The sequence below is a fragment of the Ictalurus furcatus genome, chromosome 17, assembly GCF_023375685.1.
Source record: "Ictalurus furcatus strain D&B chromosome 17, Billie_1.0, whole genome shotgun sequence".
NCBI classification, from domain to species: domain Eukaryota; kingdom Metazoa; phylum Chordata; class Actinopteri; order Siluriformes; family Ictaluridae; genus Ictalurus; species Ictalurus furcatus.
Window position 1 is genome coordinate 24465075 of NC_071271.1, and position 15000 is coordinate 24480074.

Genomic DNA, 15000 nt, shown 5'->3' on the forward strand with positions numbered 1-15000 from the left:
ACGTGAGCTTTTGGGAAAATAGGGTCCTGGAATATAGAACTCTATGAATGTATGTTTTCTAGGAACATAGTGAGCTGGGAATATAGGACATTATGACTATAGAGGTCTCTGTGAACACAGGATCCTGTGAATGCAGGGCTCGAGGAACATACTGTAAAGGACTGGGAGACATAGGGCATTGGGAACATAGTACTCGTTAAACTTATGGGCCTGGGGGACATAGGTGCTTGAATATAGGATTCTGGGAATATTGGTTTCTGTGAACAAGGAGTCCTGGAAATATAGAACTATGGGAACATAAGGGCCTGGGAACATAGAGTTCTGGGAACATTGATATAGGATACTGAAAACAGGGGCCTGGGGTACTTAGGGGCTTGGTAACATAGGACATTGGGAATATGGTGTTTGGGGATATAGGTTTCTGGGAACATTGAGGTCTAGAAATATAGGGGTCTGGGAACGTAGGATACTGAAAACATAGAGGACAAGGGTACTTAGGTCCTTGGCAACATAGGACATTGGGAACATGGGGTTTTAGGACAAATGGGTCCTGGAATATAGAACACTGGGAATAAAGGTTTTTGGGAGTGCAGGGAACCATGAGAACATAGGACCTGGTAAATGTAGGGCCCTGGGAACACTGGACCGTGAAACATTTAACTCTGGGAGCACAGGATCTGGGAGCATCCGGTTCTGGGAACACAGAACCCTGGAACATATAGTCCTGGAATACAGGGATTTTTCCTTTCTCTAGGATTTTTATATAACATTTATAACAGTGATTTAAATTCTGAGCTTTACTGTTTATTCACGGTCACACAAATGCATATATAAATGGCACCTGATACTTGTTCCTGACTAAAACACACACACACACACACACACACACACACACACACACACACCCCTTGCCACCTCCACCACACGTTCCCCACTCGGCCACGTGTGCCCAGCATTACCCACCTAGACCCTCGACAGGAACATGCCTCACCTGCAGGTCAGAGGTCACATGCCTTGCCAAATTAGCCAATCATAGCCTCCCGTTTCTTCCCACACCTTCTGGGCTGTCAGCGCTGTGATGTCAGAAGTAGAGGTGGTGGTTTGGTTCTGCTAATGGCCACAGCTGCACAGCATATCCACCGGAACATGGCCACCAGACCTTCTGTGTCTGTTTCTGCTGGTGCAAAATGGCTGCCTCTGGCCTCAGGTCTGCCTCAGGGTCTGAACAGTCTCTGACCTGCCTCATGCTTAACAGAGAGAAATCAATAAATGTCGTCTAAACCTCGGTAGTGGGTTTGAAAAGCCCCCCCTTAGTGGGGACAAAGGGGTCAGAGAACAGCGTGGGATCAGAGTGTGTATAGGGTGTGACCATAGTGACTGCCAATGAGTGTGTGTGTGTGTGTGTGTGTGTGTGACAGGTCTACGGGGTGCTCCAGGATACTCATTAGAGCAGGCCCATCACCTCCCTATTGAAATGGACTCTGTGATTGGTGAGTATAAATGGTATTACATCAAAAAAAGGCTATCTTTGTTGATTGGTTTCAATAAAGGTTTGTCTGATTTAAAAAACAAAAAAAAAAACAATCGAATAAATTCTTTAATACATTGTTGATATTTGTAATATGTAAATGCAGCCAGCTCTAAAAGTAATGGTACCCTTTAAAAGAATGGGTATTGTATACAATAAACCATTACACACACTCAAACAATTGGGGAAACAACACCGAATTATTTCAATGAAGAAAAAAAAAAAAAAAGGATTAATCAAAAAAAACATTAATGTTTTGCTGGTACGTCTTTGCTGTGTTCTAGCCAACAACACAGGGACGAACAAGAGGCAGATCACGGATTTGGTGGACCAGAGCATCCAGATCAACTCGCAGTGTTTCGTGGTAACAGCAGACAATCGCTACGTTCTGGTGTGCGGCTTCTGGGACAAGAGTTTCCGTGTCTACTCCTCAGAATCTGGTACAGATACACAGATACGCATATTAATGTGTACAGTGTGTGAATTCTCTCCTCTCTTCTAATTCAATGTTCAAAGGAATAACTTTTCCACCAAATGGTCGACCGTTTCCTTTTCTAGTCCTGCCCTTGAAGGGGTCATGACATGAGAATGACATTTTCCTTGATCTTTTGATATATAAGAGGTCATTGTATCATTAACACGTCCTGCGAGTTTTATAGCTTAATACGTCCTCCTCAGTACAAACAGAGCGTTTATTTAACCAAGTTCCATAAATGGCTCATTTGGATGTGGTGGGATTTGTGACATCACACAGGCCAACTCATTTGCATATGATTGCCACTACAGAAAGGCATGGACACCTACTTTTACAACATCGTTGGCCCCGCCCACTGCCGCTCAGTCGCTGAAAACCGTTCCACACGTATTATGGCAGGGAAGGTGTTTATAATTAATTCATAGGAAAAGATGTGAACCAATCGTAGCAGGGGGCGGTTACATTGACGTCTTAAGGGTAAAGGCCAGAAAAACTGATCGTTTCAGTCAGAGGGTCAGAGACAGTGTGGAAAAAAGTCATGAATTACAAAATTTGATATGGTTTTTGTGCAAAAAAAAAAAAACCCTTGCTAATATTATAATTACACCTCAGGAAAGATAATAAAATGAAATAATAAAAAAACAACATGTCATGACCCCTTTAAGCTATGAGGCTAATATAGCTCAAGTCTATTCTGCCAAAAATATCATTCTTCATAAATATTCGCCTGAAAAAAATATACACTCCCGGTCATAATAATGAGTGTACACACTCATTCTTTATTTTATCCCCCCCCCCCCCCCTTCCCACACACACACACATTTTAGAATAATAATAAAGTGAAACTCTGAAGTAACACAAATGGAACTATGGGAATCATGCTGTGATAAAAAAAAAAAAAAAATCCAAGATAAATCAAAATAATTTAATATTTTAGCATCTTCAAAGTGGACGACATTTTCGCCTAGAATTTCCAGAAATGTATTCTTGGCGTTTTCTCGCTCGATTTCTTGAGGAATTTCCCCGAGATGATTTTTTAAACAGTATTAAAGGAGTTCTCGCCGACGCCGCACTCTTATCGCCTGCTTTTCGGAATAATTCGCTCCGAGTCGTCCGTCTTAAAAAAAAAAAAAAAAAAAAAAAAAGATTGTTTTGTAAATAAAATGTTCGTTTTGTAATGAAAGAGACGGACACGTCGGCGCGATGATATTTCCGTCTACGACACCGATTTCACACGTTTAATCACACGCCGTCGGATCAAAAGCTTTTTAACGTCACGAGAAACATTTGACCGGTTGTGCACGGTATAAACATGAACGGAACGTCTCCATGTAGCTTAGCGCTGTAGCGTTATGGTGATAACCATCTCAGACTGGAGTCTTAAGCCTACTGGCGTGATTTTTGTGTGTTTCTTCGTTCCTCCTCATCGACTGGTACAACCTAGCTATGCTCACCTCTTTCCTGTCGACTACATTCAACACCCCAAACAAACAAACCTTCAGTGTCCGGAGTTTTAATACAGATGTGAGCGAGCTACAAATGCGATTAGCTAAAGTTAGCAAAAGGTTGCTATCGGCGCGACTAGCCTTTCCACCTCTCCACAAGTGTATCATTTTATCTTGTGTCTACTTTATATTATTTTTGGGGGGGAAAACATAGCGTCAATGTATTACACGTCATAGTGTGTGTATATATATATATATATATGTGAGTGTGTGGGTGTGTGTGTGCAGGTAAGCTGACACAGATAGTGTTTGGCCACTGGGATGTTGTGACGTGTTTGGCACGTTCGGAGTCGTATATCGGCGGGGATTGCTACGTCGTGTCGGGATCCAGAGACGCCACTCTGCTGCTGTGGTACTGGAGCGGCCGACACCACATCATAGGAGACAATCCGAATAACAGTGAGTGTAACACAACTGTACGCAACTAGACACGGTTTATCCACACTGTAACACTACTACACACAATCAGACACTGACTGTAACACAGTTGCGGACATCGGTCTCACGTACGTACGGGAAACGTAGCCAATGTATAAAAGTAATGGCACCCTTCCGAAGAATAGGCGAAAATTATTCTATGGACGCGTTACGCACCACGAGGCAGGGGTGACTCAGTAGTTAAGGCTCTGGAGTACTGATCAGGAAGTTGTAAGTTTAAGCCCCGGCACTAACAAGCCGCCAGTGTAGGGCCCCATGAGCAAGGCTCTTAATCCTCTTTGCGCTAGCACGGCTGACCCGGCGCTCTGACCCCAGATTGTTAACCAGCTAGGATATATAAAGAAAAGGATTTCACTGTACTTTAAATGTGTATATGTGGCAACATCAACTGTATTTCTTTTCAGTTTTTCACTCAGACACTCGGAGAAACTACTATTCGATAGAAATCTCAATTCTGATCGGTCAGACGTTGTTGATTGATTTTCTACGCCGGCAGCTCTGACACTCGTGCCCGCTGCAAAGCTTCGTATTCGTTCAAATACATTCTCAGTCGCAGGGACTTGACCGGTGGACTCCTAATTAAAACCTAATTAATAACCAATGAAGAAAACGTTACGTTGATTATTTTCCTGTAACTGTACGCCCCAATAAAGCAAGGGTTTTATTCTTTACATACCGGCAGGAACACATTTCCAGTAATGACGAAAAGGTCGCAAGACAGTAGCAGCTAATTACAGCAGAGTATTAGCGCGTTCAGCTGGTGGAACTGCCTCCACACCGTCTTCAGAAAACAACAAAAACATTTGTTTTGTCTTCATTTCATTCCACCAACAGCTAATCATCCCGAGACGCTCGCGGTTTCTCAGACGTGGTGTTGTTCAGATGATCCGCTGTTCACGAGTGTCAGATTCTCTGCTTTAGGTGTGAGCTTTCTCTAATTAACTACGCCGAGCCTCACACTGTTAATTAAGTATTTCAGCTTGGCTGCCTCCAATTAGCGAGCTGCGGCTCTGCCCTCCTGAGGAGAGGAAACACGGCTCCCGCGATATCATATTCACACACCAGGACTTATTTGGGGCAATTTAAAAGTGCACTGGTTATTCTTCTGACTAGTGCGGTGTTATGGTTATTACAGCGAGTGATAGTGTAGTGGTAAAGCGTATTAACCCTGCTGTGTGTCTCACACTCGCTGATATTTTATACATTCAGTGGGTACGTGTTTGGGGGATTGGTGAAGTTGATGCATTCGGTGTTGACATGATGTATATTTATCAGATAAACCTGCCGCAGAAGTCTTTCTCAAGTTATTGTTAATTTTATTCAGTAGTTTTTTTCCAAGTAGCTAACTTTGCTAGCTAGTGATTAGGATGTTTTGTATTAGCAGGGGATACAGTACATTCTTTAATATTTCAGTAGCTTTGCAATGTAGCTAACTTTGCTAGCTAGTGATTTAAAAGCGTTGTATCAGCACGGGCTACATTCTTTATTTCAGTAGCTTTTCCCAAATAGCTAACTTTGCTAAATACTTATTAGAAAGCTTTGTATTAGCAGGGGCTACTTAAAATTTTTAAAAAAAAAAACATATTTCAGTAGTTTGTCCACTTTTTTCCTACTTAAGTAACTTTGCTAGCTAGTTGTTAAAAAGCTTTGTGTCAGCAGGGGCTCCATTCTTTATTATTTCAGGAGTTTTTCCAAGTAGCTAACTTCGCTAGCTGATTATTAGAATGTTTTGTGTCACCAGGGGTTACTTTATATATATATATATATATATATATATATATATATATATATATATATATATATATATATATATATATATATATATATATAGTCTTTATTTATTTATTTATTTATTTATTTTTAACAAAATTTAAGTAGCTTTTCCACGTAGCTAACTTTGCTAGCTAGTGATTAGGATGTTTTGTATTAGCAGGGGATACAGTACATTCTTTAATATTTCAGTAGCTTTTCAATGTAGCTAACTTTGCTAGCTAGTGATTTAAAAGCGTTGTATTAGCACGGGCTACATTCTTTATTTCAGTAGCTTTTCCCAAATAGCTAACTTTGCTATTCTTTTTTTCCTACTTAAGTAACTTTGCTAGCTAGTTATTAAAAAGCTTTGTGTCAGCAGGGACTTATTAATATATATATATAATTTATTAATATATATATATATATATATATATATATATATATATATATATATATATATATATATTCAGTAGCTTATCCAAGTAGCATTTTTTGCTAGCTAATGATTCGAATGTTTTGTATTACCAGGGGCTACATTTTTATTTTTACTTAAGTAGCTTTTCCAAGTAGCTAACTTTGCTAGCTAGTGATCAGAAAGTTTTGTGCCAGCATGGGACTCAATTTTTTTCATTTTGGTAGTGTTTCCAAGTAGCTAACAACAACCATAGCAAGTTTTGTGTCAGCAGGGTAAGGATAATACATGTTATTGTTATTCTGTTTTAATAAGATATGGAATGGAATTATTCGAGTTATCAGAGTGTTTTGTGTCAGCAGGGGCTACATTATTTTTTTTCAGTAGCTTTTCCAAGTAGCTAACTTTGCTAGCTAGTTATTAAAATGTTTTGTGTCAGCAGGGGAACAATAATAATTGTTACTGTTATACTGCTTTGGGAAGTTGTGGAATTAATGGAATCCTTTACAGTGTAAAGAATATGTAATTCTGCTGCTGTGTGCGATTTCTCAGGATTCGAAATGATCTCAACGCTTCAGTAACCTGAAATCTCCATCTAACAGCGATGCCAGTAACCGACCCTGATAGAGGATAGAGGACGATCAACACACACAACACACACTGTGCGTTACGAACATCAGCTTCAATCTCGAACTGTAAACCTACAAAGTGACCAGCAATATAGAAACACTCACACACACACACACACACACACACACACGTTTTCCTCGTTCATCCTTCCTATTAACTCTTTTAAATAGTTTCTTTTAAATGGCATTGTAGTAGTGAGCTGATCCTCATGAGCGGAACGTCCGTAAGATTTATAAAGTAACACTGCCCTCTAGTGGTGAATATAAGCGCCACATATTTTATAGCCTTTTTCAGAACAACAAAGACATTTTGAAAGTTTGATTCGGATTTTTGAGAATGAAAAAAAAAAGCTTTTCCCCTCTTGATCTGTCTTTCCTTCTTCTTTTGTTCATTTCCCTCATCTCTTCATCCTCACCATCTCTCCTTTTCTCTTCCATCCATTCTTTCTCTCCTCCTCCTGATCTCTCTCCCTCGCTCATCCCTATATTCGTATATCATTTCCTATTCTCCCGTTCTTTTTATTTTCTTTTTTAAATGTTTGCTCTCACTTGTTTCCTCTCTCATTTCCTTATCCTCGCTATCTCTTAAACGCTCTCCCTTCTATCTCTCCTTTTTCCTCCCCCCATTCCCCCGTTTTTCCTCTTTCTCCTCTATCTCTCTGATCTTCCATCTCCTTTATCTACAACCCTCTGTCTCACTCTTTTTTGCACTCTGCATCTCTCCTTTTCTCATGTCCTTGTCTCTTTGCCTCCTTCGCCTTGTTGTTCTCATTTCTTTTCTTCCTTTCTTTGTCCCCGCGTCTCTCTTTCATCATCAGCTCTTTCTTCTCCCCCTCACAGTTCCTCTCTACTTCCATTCCTCCATCTATCGTCTCATTTCTCCAGTCTTCTCCTTCCCTTTCTTTCCTCCTGTTGATCTTTTTTACCTACCTCTCTCTCTCTCTCTCTCTCTCTCTCTCTCTCTCCATATTTTTGCCTGAATTGAACAATATACTTAGTTTTTTTCATATATATTTATTTTCTTCTCCCTCTTTTGTCTTTTGCTCTTTTTTTATTTGTTCCATCCTCACAACCTCTTCTTTTCTCTTCCTTCCACTAGTTCTTTCTTCCTCGTGATCTCTCTCCCAAACTGTTACTCGTCAGGCTAATAAATAAAACACCCTCAATTATTGCATGGACATTTTTTTTTTTTTTTTTCCTGAACTCACCCTCCGCTTTATCAGGAACACCTGTCCACCTGCTTTTTTCCCCATTCTGATGTTTGACGTGAACATTAACTGAAGCTCATGACCTGTATCTGCATTGTTGTATGCGTTGTGCCGCTGCCACATGATTGGCCGATTGGATAGCGGCATAAATGAGCAGGTCTACAGGTGTTCCTATTAAAGTGGACGGTGAGTGTACGTGTACTTTATTTTTAAAAATTTTTTTTTTAGTAAAGGCTTACGGTTGAAAATTCTATAGCTTCCTCTGGAATACTAGCAACAATTTACAAGATAAAACTGTCACACTTTGTGTGTGTGTGTGTGTGTGTGTGTGTGTGTGTGTGTTATTTCATATCGTTAATGCCTTCATTATTATTCTAAAATAGTAACGATGGAGAAAATCCGTCTATAAGCAGTGCTGCGTAAACGTTTAACTGGTATGCGTACCCGTGTTGTGTAGGAGTCTTTGTGTCAGACCTTTCTCCTTTCCCAGCATGCTTTAATTCCACACGTCTCTCCGTAGAGGTCACGGCAGCCAGAAAGGCCATGAATATTCATCAGCGTGTCCACGTCCAGACCTCTGACACACGCTGGAGAAACTGATTTGATACTCGCAGCAGAGAACTGCTGCTGTATCCTAACCACACGGTGTTTAAAATCGCATCCGGCTCGACGGAGCCCCTGCACGGTGGCCCTGCCAGCCCCGGCTCCGATTTCCACCTCCTAATCGTGTCGGCGTGCTCTCGGGGACCCGCGGGCCGTCGGGGGGCTCGCGCACAGTCTGATTGAATCTTTTGTGAAGAAGATGAGCGAGCTGATCTCGAGCTGTGGATCTCCCTAGAGGACTGAATACTGTCAAACACACACACACACACACACACACACACACACACAGACCCATGTGGAAGGAGCTGGATCAGTAGATCCGGTGCCATATTGATCATCTGGCACAGCATCGATTTTGTTGTCTATTAAAAGTATCGCGTGTATTCACACTAATGACCCCTGTGTTAATTAAAGCAATGTTACAATCTGTAACCATTTCGATATCTGCTCCAATGATCTCTCGCTCGCCTCGCACGGTGTGCCGTTAGACGCCGAATTGATCAGCGGTGAACAACTTCATTCCTCTTCATTACGCTAATCGAGCTAATGACTCTGTGAGCGCTTTATTCAGTTCTTGAATACGCTTGTCAAGGAAAGCAGTCATGATTCTGGACGTTTGGCAACTGGCTCGACTGTGAGGCCGTTCGAACGCTATTTAGTCCTCTTCCACGATCGGTTAATATTGAGCTTTACATGAAAATGACAAAGTGGTGGGCACTTATCGTTTTCTCGCGGTCATGAGACGGAGCTGGATTTAAGTTCCTGAACCTTCAAGCGTTCAGCTCTGTGCTTGTGTTAGTGTCAGAAGATCTGAACTGGTTTTAATGTTTAATACTTCAACATTTTGAACATGTAGTGTATGTGTGAATACTACTCCTACTATTACTACTACTATCATTACTACTATTACTACTACTACTATCATTACTACTATTACTACTATTACTATTACTACTACTATCATTACTACTATTATTACTATTACTACTACTACTACTATTACTACTACTATTGCTACTACTATTACTACTACTACCACTCCTACTATTACTACTACTACTATCATTACTACTATTACTACTACTACTATTACTACTACTACTATTACTATTACTACTACTACTATTATTATTACTACTACTATTGCTACTACTATTACTACTACTACTATTACAATTACTACTATTACTACTATTACTATCACTACTACTACTAGTACTACTAGTACTATTACTACTATTACTACTATTACTATCACTGCTACTACTACTACTATTACTACTACAACTATTACTAATACTACTATTATTACTACTATTACTACTCCTACTATTATTACTATGACTATTACTATTACTACTATTACTATTACTATTAGTAATATATTACTATTTTGGTCCTGTATAATCTGCGCGACAGGTTTTCTATCATCTGCTTATTTGTGTTGTGAATTATTAAAGAAATCTTATCTTAGCTCGAGTTTGTTTTTGGATGAGAGTAGAAACTCTTCCAAACAGCTTGTGGTGATGTCGGTGACTTCAGATTGTAGTTTTGGAGACTTTCTGACCCCAAGACACGACTAACTTCTGTAATTCTCCAGCTGTGATCCTCGGAGATGTTTTATCCACTCGACCCGTCCTCTTCACAGTGCGTCGAGACGATATAGACACTCGTCCAATTCCAGGTCGATTCATAACATTTCCAGTGGACTGGAACTTCTTAATTATTGCCCTGATGGTGGAAATGGGCATTTTCAACGCGTGTGCTATTTTCTTATAGCCACGCCCCATTGTGTGAAGCTCAACAACCTTTTGCTGCACATCACAGCTATATTCCTCGCTCTTACCTATTGTTATGAATGACTAAGGGAATTTTGCCTATGTGTTACCTCATATTTATACCCCTGTGAAACAGGAAGTCATGGTTGAACAATTTCTTTTTCCTAGTCACCCAGGTGTACTAAACAAATGTAAAAATATTAATGTGAATATACTTCAAATATATTCATATTTCTCATATGAATTCATAGGGGTACCAATAATTGTTGCACACCTATATTTAACAAAGCTATTTTTTTATAAACCTGCGGTGTGTTTGCAATTGATTGATATCCATGAGAGCAGAGTACTTTTGTGAATTTTTTCGAACAAAAGATCAAAAGGTTAAACAATAAAGACACTTTTCCCCAGCCTTCTTTGCGCATATTTACCAATAGATATTATTTGTTAGCATTATAGTCAACTGCCCCGTTTCATAGTTTCATTCAAGTTTTAAATAAAATAATGTTCTTGAATTCCTGGTTTAAGCATCGAAAACCGCCAGTGCTTTAATGTAGCAGCTTGCTGTGTTACTTTCTGGTCACGCTGCTGCATTATTGATCTGTTGTGGTGTTCAGCTGCTGCAGGTGTGTGTGTGTGTGTGTGTGTGTGTGTGTACACACCCCATTTCACCTCTCTATTCCCCCTCATCAATCAACTGCCTATTCATGTGAGAATCTTTTTACAGACCTCACACCTTAGTCAATGAAGATGGACCAGCCTCCTGAGCCTCCAGCCTCCCCCTGTTTTGAACACTGATGGATATTGGGTTTTTGTCCCTGTTCTCAATTTTCAACGTGTACTTAACATATTGAAATAAATGAACTTCTGTTTGGTTTGCAGGTGATTACCCAGCACCCCGAGCGGTCCTGACTGGTCACGACTACGAGGTGGTGTGTGTGTCGGTGTGTGCAGAGCTTGGCCTGGTCATTAGTGGAGCCAAAGGTCAGTGACGTCACTGGTTTAGGTTGATCTCAAATGATTTGCTCGACTGGAGTCATGAGAAAATGATACGATTGAACAATGAATTAGTATTTAATCAGGATAAGAGGTATTGACTTCCTCAGCGTTGAATCTAAAGATCACTACACAAGCCAGGCTAGATCTATGAAAGCCACAACTGCATGCATATTTATAAATCGGATAGCGTTTACATCCAGTGTTTAAGAGATCCAAGTGACTTGAGTTCATGTGACGATGGATCTGTCTTAATTTGAGTGCAAAATTTGCATTTAAAGAACGTAGACTGTCATTGATAATTCATAGTGCATAATGCTCATACTAAACCCAGAAGAACACTATGCAGGATGGAGGATGTGAGTAATATATATATATATATATATATATATATATATATATATATATATATATATATATATATATATATATATTAACACTATGCCAAAGATACCCAAGTATGCAGCCAGGGCTGTATTTGTGTTATACTGCATCGCACAAAATATATTCATGTATATATTCATTTCAGTAGAAATAAAAAATAAATGAAATAAAAATAAATCATTTAAAATATAAGCAAACAAAAGAATGAATAAATAAATGTCTGTGTGTTTAATAAAATATTTCTGGATATGATTTTATTAAGATTAAATCGAAAATGTTATTTTTGCGGTCTAATTGGTTGATAATCGTGGTTTCAGTATCAAGCAAAATAAGCATGATTACCGTTGCAGACATTATCACGCTGTTCACACGTTGATTTACAAGTAAGGGAAAGTTGGTTGAGGAAAGCTGTACGAGTTTGAGGCTGCAGTTCGTGTGAAAGTGGATAATTGGGCTGAAAGCAGGACAAGGTTTCTAATCGGTTGACTCAGAGACGCTGAGCTGCAGTGAGCTTTGTGTGCTGGGAGGCTCATGTCCACAATCTGCAGTATATTTATTTATAAAAAAAAAATGTAATGAAGGAATGAAAGAATGGAGTGTTTTGAAAGCTGGAGTTGATGTGGTTGGGTGTGAAAGAAGATAATGCTATAATAATTTGTGTTGAAGGGAGAAAAAAGCTTTAAAAAAAAAAGATGATGATTTTAAGTTAGTATTTTTTTTTCAAACATGCTTTTATCACTTAATTATATTTGTATTTTTTTTATTATTATTTATTAAATAAGTTTGAATGGAAAGTAGCACAGTCGAGTCCCAGGTTCTATATGACTCCTCTTTCTCAACTATGTCATAAACACCGATCTGCAAAACTTAACATACACAAGAGTAAAAAATTAACAGTTTGGATGCATCAAATGTTCCTTAACATGGAAGAGCACGCACTTACTTTAAATGAAAGTATTTCCCCCTCGTTAATGTTTAATTGGTTAAGTTGCGTCTACTAGCTTCTGTTAGATATAAGCAATAATTAGGCTGTATTTCCTGAAAAGAACCATGAAGCGATTTACCATTCAATTACTGAATTTTTCAAGCTTTAATTGGTTCAATTATTCATTTTCAACTGAACAGAAAATAGGCTCAAAGGTTAATTAACTTATTTGATTGCTTATTTTTTTCAACATTTCTCTAAAAAGCCAGTGAACCAAACAAATTTTGATTCCTTGGCCTAATGTTCATGATGTACTCATGAGGAACATCAGAAAGTGGCCTTACTATCAGATTTAAAATAATAATAATTAAAAAAAAAACAACTGTATTCATTATGCTGGTCACTTCCAATTAAGCTCAAATGATTTTCAAACAGGAAGTCACCGATGAATTAAACCATTCACGCTTCAGTCCCATGGATTTCGATTTTGGTCACACCTAACTGATGTTAAAAGGTGAGAAACCCCAGATATAATGAGACTGTTATGAGAACCCCTTCCCAAAGACGCCACAGCTGGATAGAGCATTGTGTTGCCATGCCAACGCACTGACTGACAGCCTGTAGTAGGTGTAATAATGGTTTCGATGTAATGAACTGTTGCTAGAATTGGATTTTTTTTTGCACCTACCCAAATGTGCCCGTTGAACATAAAATTCCAGATTTAACACCCCCTTTACTGTTTTATAATAACCTCTGCTCCTCTGGGAAGGCTCTCCACTAGATTTTGGATAATGTGATGGTGGGGATTTGTGATCATTCAGCCACACGAGCATTAGAGAAGACATGAGCATCTGCAAACTTGGTTAGAAAAGCCGGACTGGGTGTTGTGTAATCACACACTCATGTTCCATGGAAAGGACGTGTAGGGATATATTAAGAAACCTTGAGAGGAACCAGACTCAAACGGGAACCCGTACTCTTCTAGATGACCAGATAGTGGGAGTATTAATCATACAGGTGCAGAAGAGTAAAGACAAACAATGCATAGTATGTTGAAATGTCCAGTATGAGCAGATTGAGAAGAAGAAGAAGAGTCCTGGGACAGTCTTTATGAATACTCTAGAACATTGTGGTCACTTTCTGCTCATCATTCACACTTTCGCTTGAAGTGTCGTATCCTGTGATGTGTATTTTGTCAGAGGGTCCGTGTCTTGTACACACCATCACTGGGGACCTGCTTCGGGCTCTGGAGGGTCCTGATAACTGCTCTCTCCCTCGGCTCATATCCGTGTCGAGTGAAGGCCACTGTGTCATCTGCTATGAGAGAGGACAGTTATGTAACTTCAGCATCAACGGCAAGCTGCTCGCCCAGATGGAGATTAACGACACCACACGTGTAAGAGATCCCATATCGCTTATATAGACAGACAGAGAGACCGACAGATGCCAGTTCATAACAATGGCACACGCATGCCTATTTCATGCGTTAGGATTTGGAACTGAAACTAAACAATGTGATGTGAAGAAATTCAAATAGCAATACTTTGGGGTTTTAATATTAGAGCAGGTATTTTTTTTTGTATTGATGCACATGAAGTTAAAGTATATTGTTTGACCAATCAGAATGGCTAACCCAAGATGGAAATTTCAGATCAAGTATTACAAGCAGAAGGTTCATTGTCGTGTCTGGTTTTGGGCTCCAACTCTCCAGGCGATGCTGCTGAGCAGTGATGGACAGATGCTGGTGACTGGAGGAGATAACGGCGTGGTGGAGGTGTGGCAGGCCTGTGACTTCAAGCAGCTTTATATCTACCCAGGCTGTGACGCTGGGATCCGGGCCATGGACCTGTCACATGATCAAAGGTTTGGGATTAGCTTTCAGGCAGTATATCTGAGAACTCTCATTATACCAATGGTGAAGGATTTTAGTGCAATATTCATTACACAGCCTTAAAAGAAACGATTTGGTTTGCTTTGTACCTCCGGGGTTGTGGGTTTGAATCAAACCCGCATCCCACAACCCGTTTGCATGTTCTCCCCGTGCTTTGGGGGTTTCCTCCGGGTACTCTAGTTTCCTCCCTCAGTCCAAAGATATGCGTTGTAGGCTGATAGGCATGTCTAAATTCTCCGTAGTGTGGGTTTTTACCCTGCGATGGGAAGACACACTGTCCAGGGTTTCCCCCGCCTTGTTCCCTGAGTTCCCTGGGATAGGCTCCAGGCTCCCTCGTGTTCCTGTGTAGTATAAGTGGTACAGAAAATGGACGGATGGATGGATTTCAACTTTGAATTGAAATAAATATTACAATATGACAATTAGGACTTTTTCAGACCAAAAACATTTGTACAAACCAAAACGTTTGTACACCT

The 15000-nt window shown here is 39.8% G+C and overlaps 1 protein-coding gene across 1 annotated transcript in view; it reads left to right on the forward strand.

Moving 5' to 3' along the window:
• LOC128621104 (neurobeachin-like) overlaps window positions 1–15000 on the forward strand; it is a 129433-nt gene that overhangs the window by 112370 nt on the left and 2063 nt on the right. The window contains exons 13-18 of the mRNA XM_053646593.1: window positions 1419–1490; window positions 1813–1968; window positions 3737–3907; window positions 11211–11312; window positions 13833–14029; window positions 14345–14496. Of these exons, the coding sequence (XP_053502568.1) occupies window positions 1419–1490; window positions 1813–1968; window positions 3737–3907; window positions 11211–11312; window positions 13833–14029; window positions 14345–14496 (850 nt within the window). The remainder of the gene's footprint in view (window positions 1–1418; window positions 1491–1812; window positions 1969–3736; window positions 3908–11210; window positions 11313–13832; window positions 14030–14344; window positions 14497–15000) is intronic.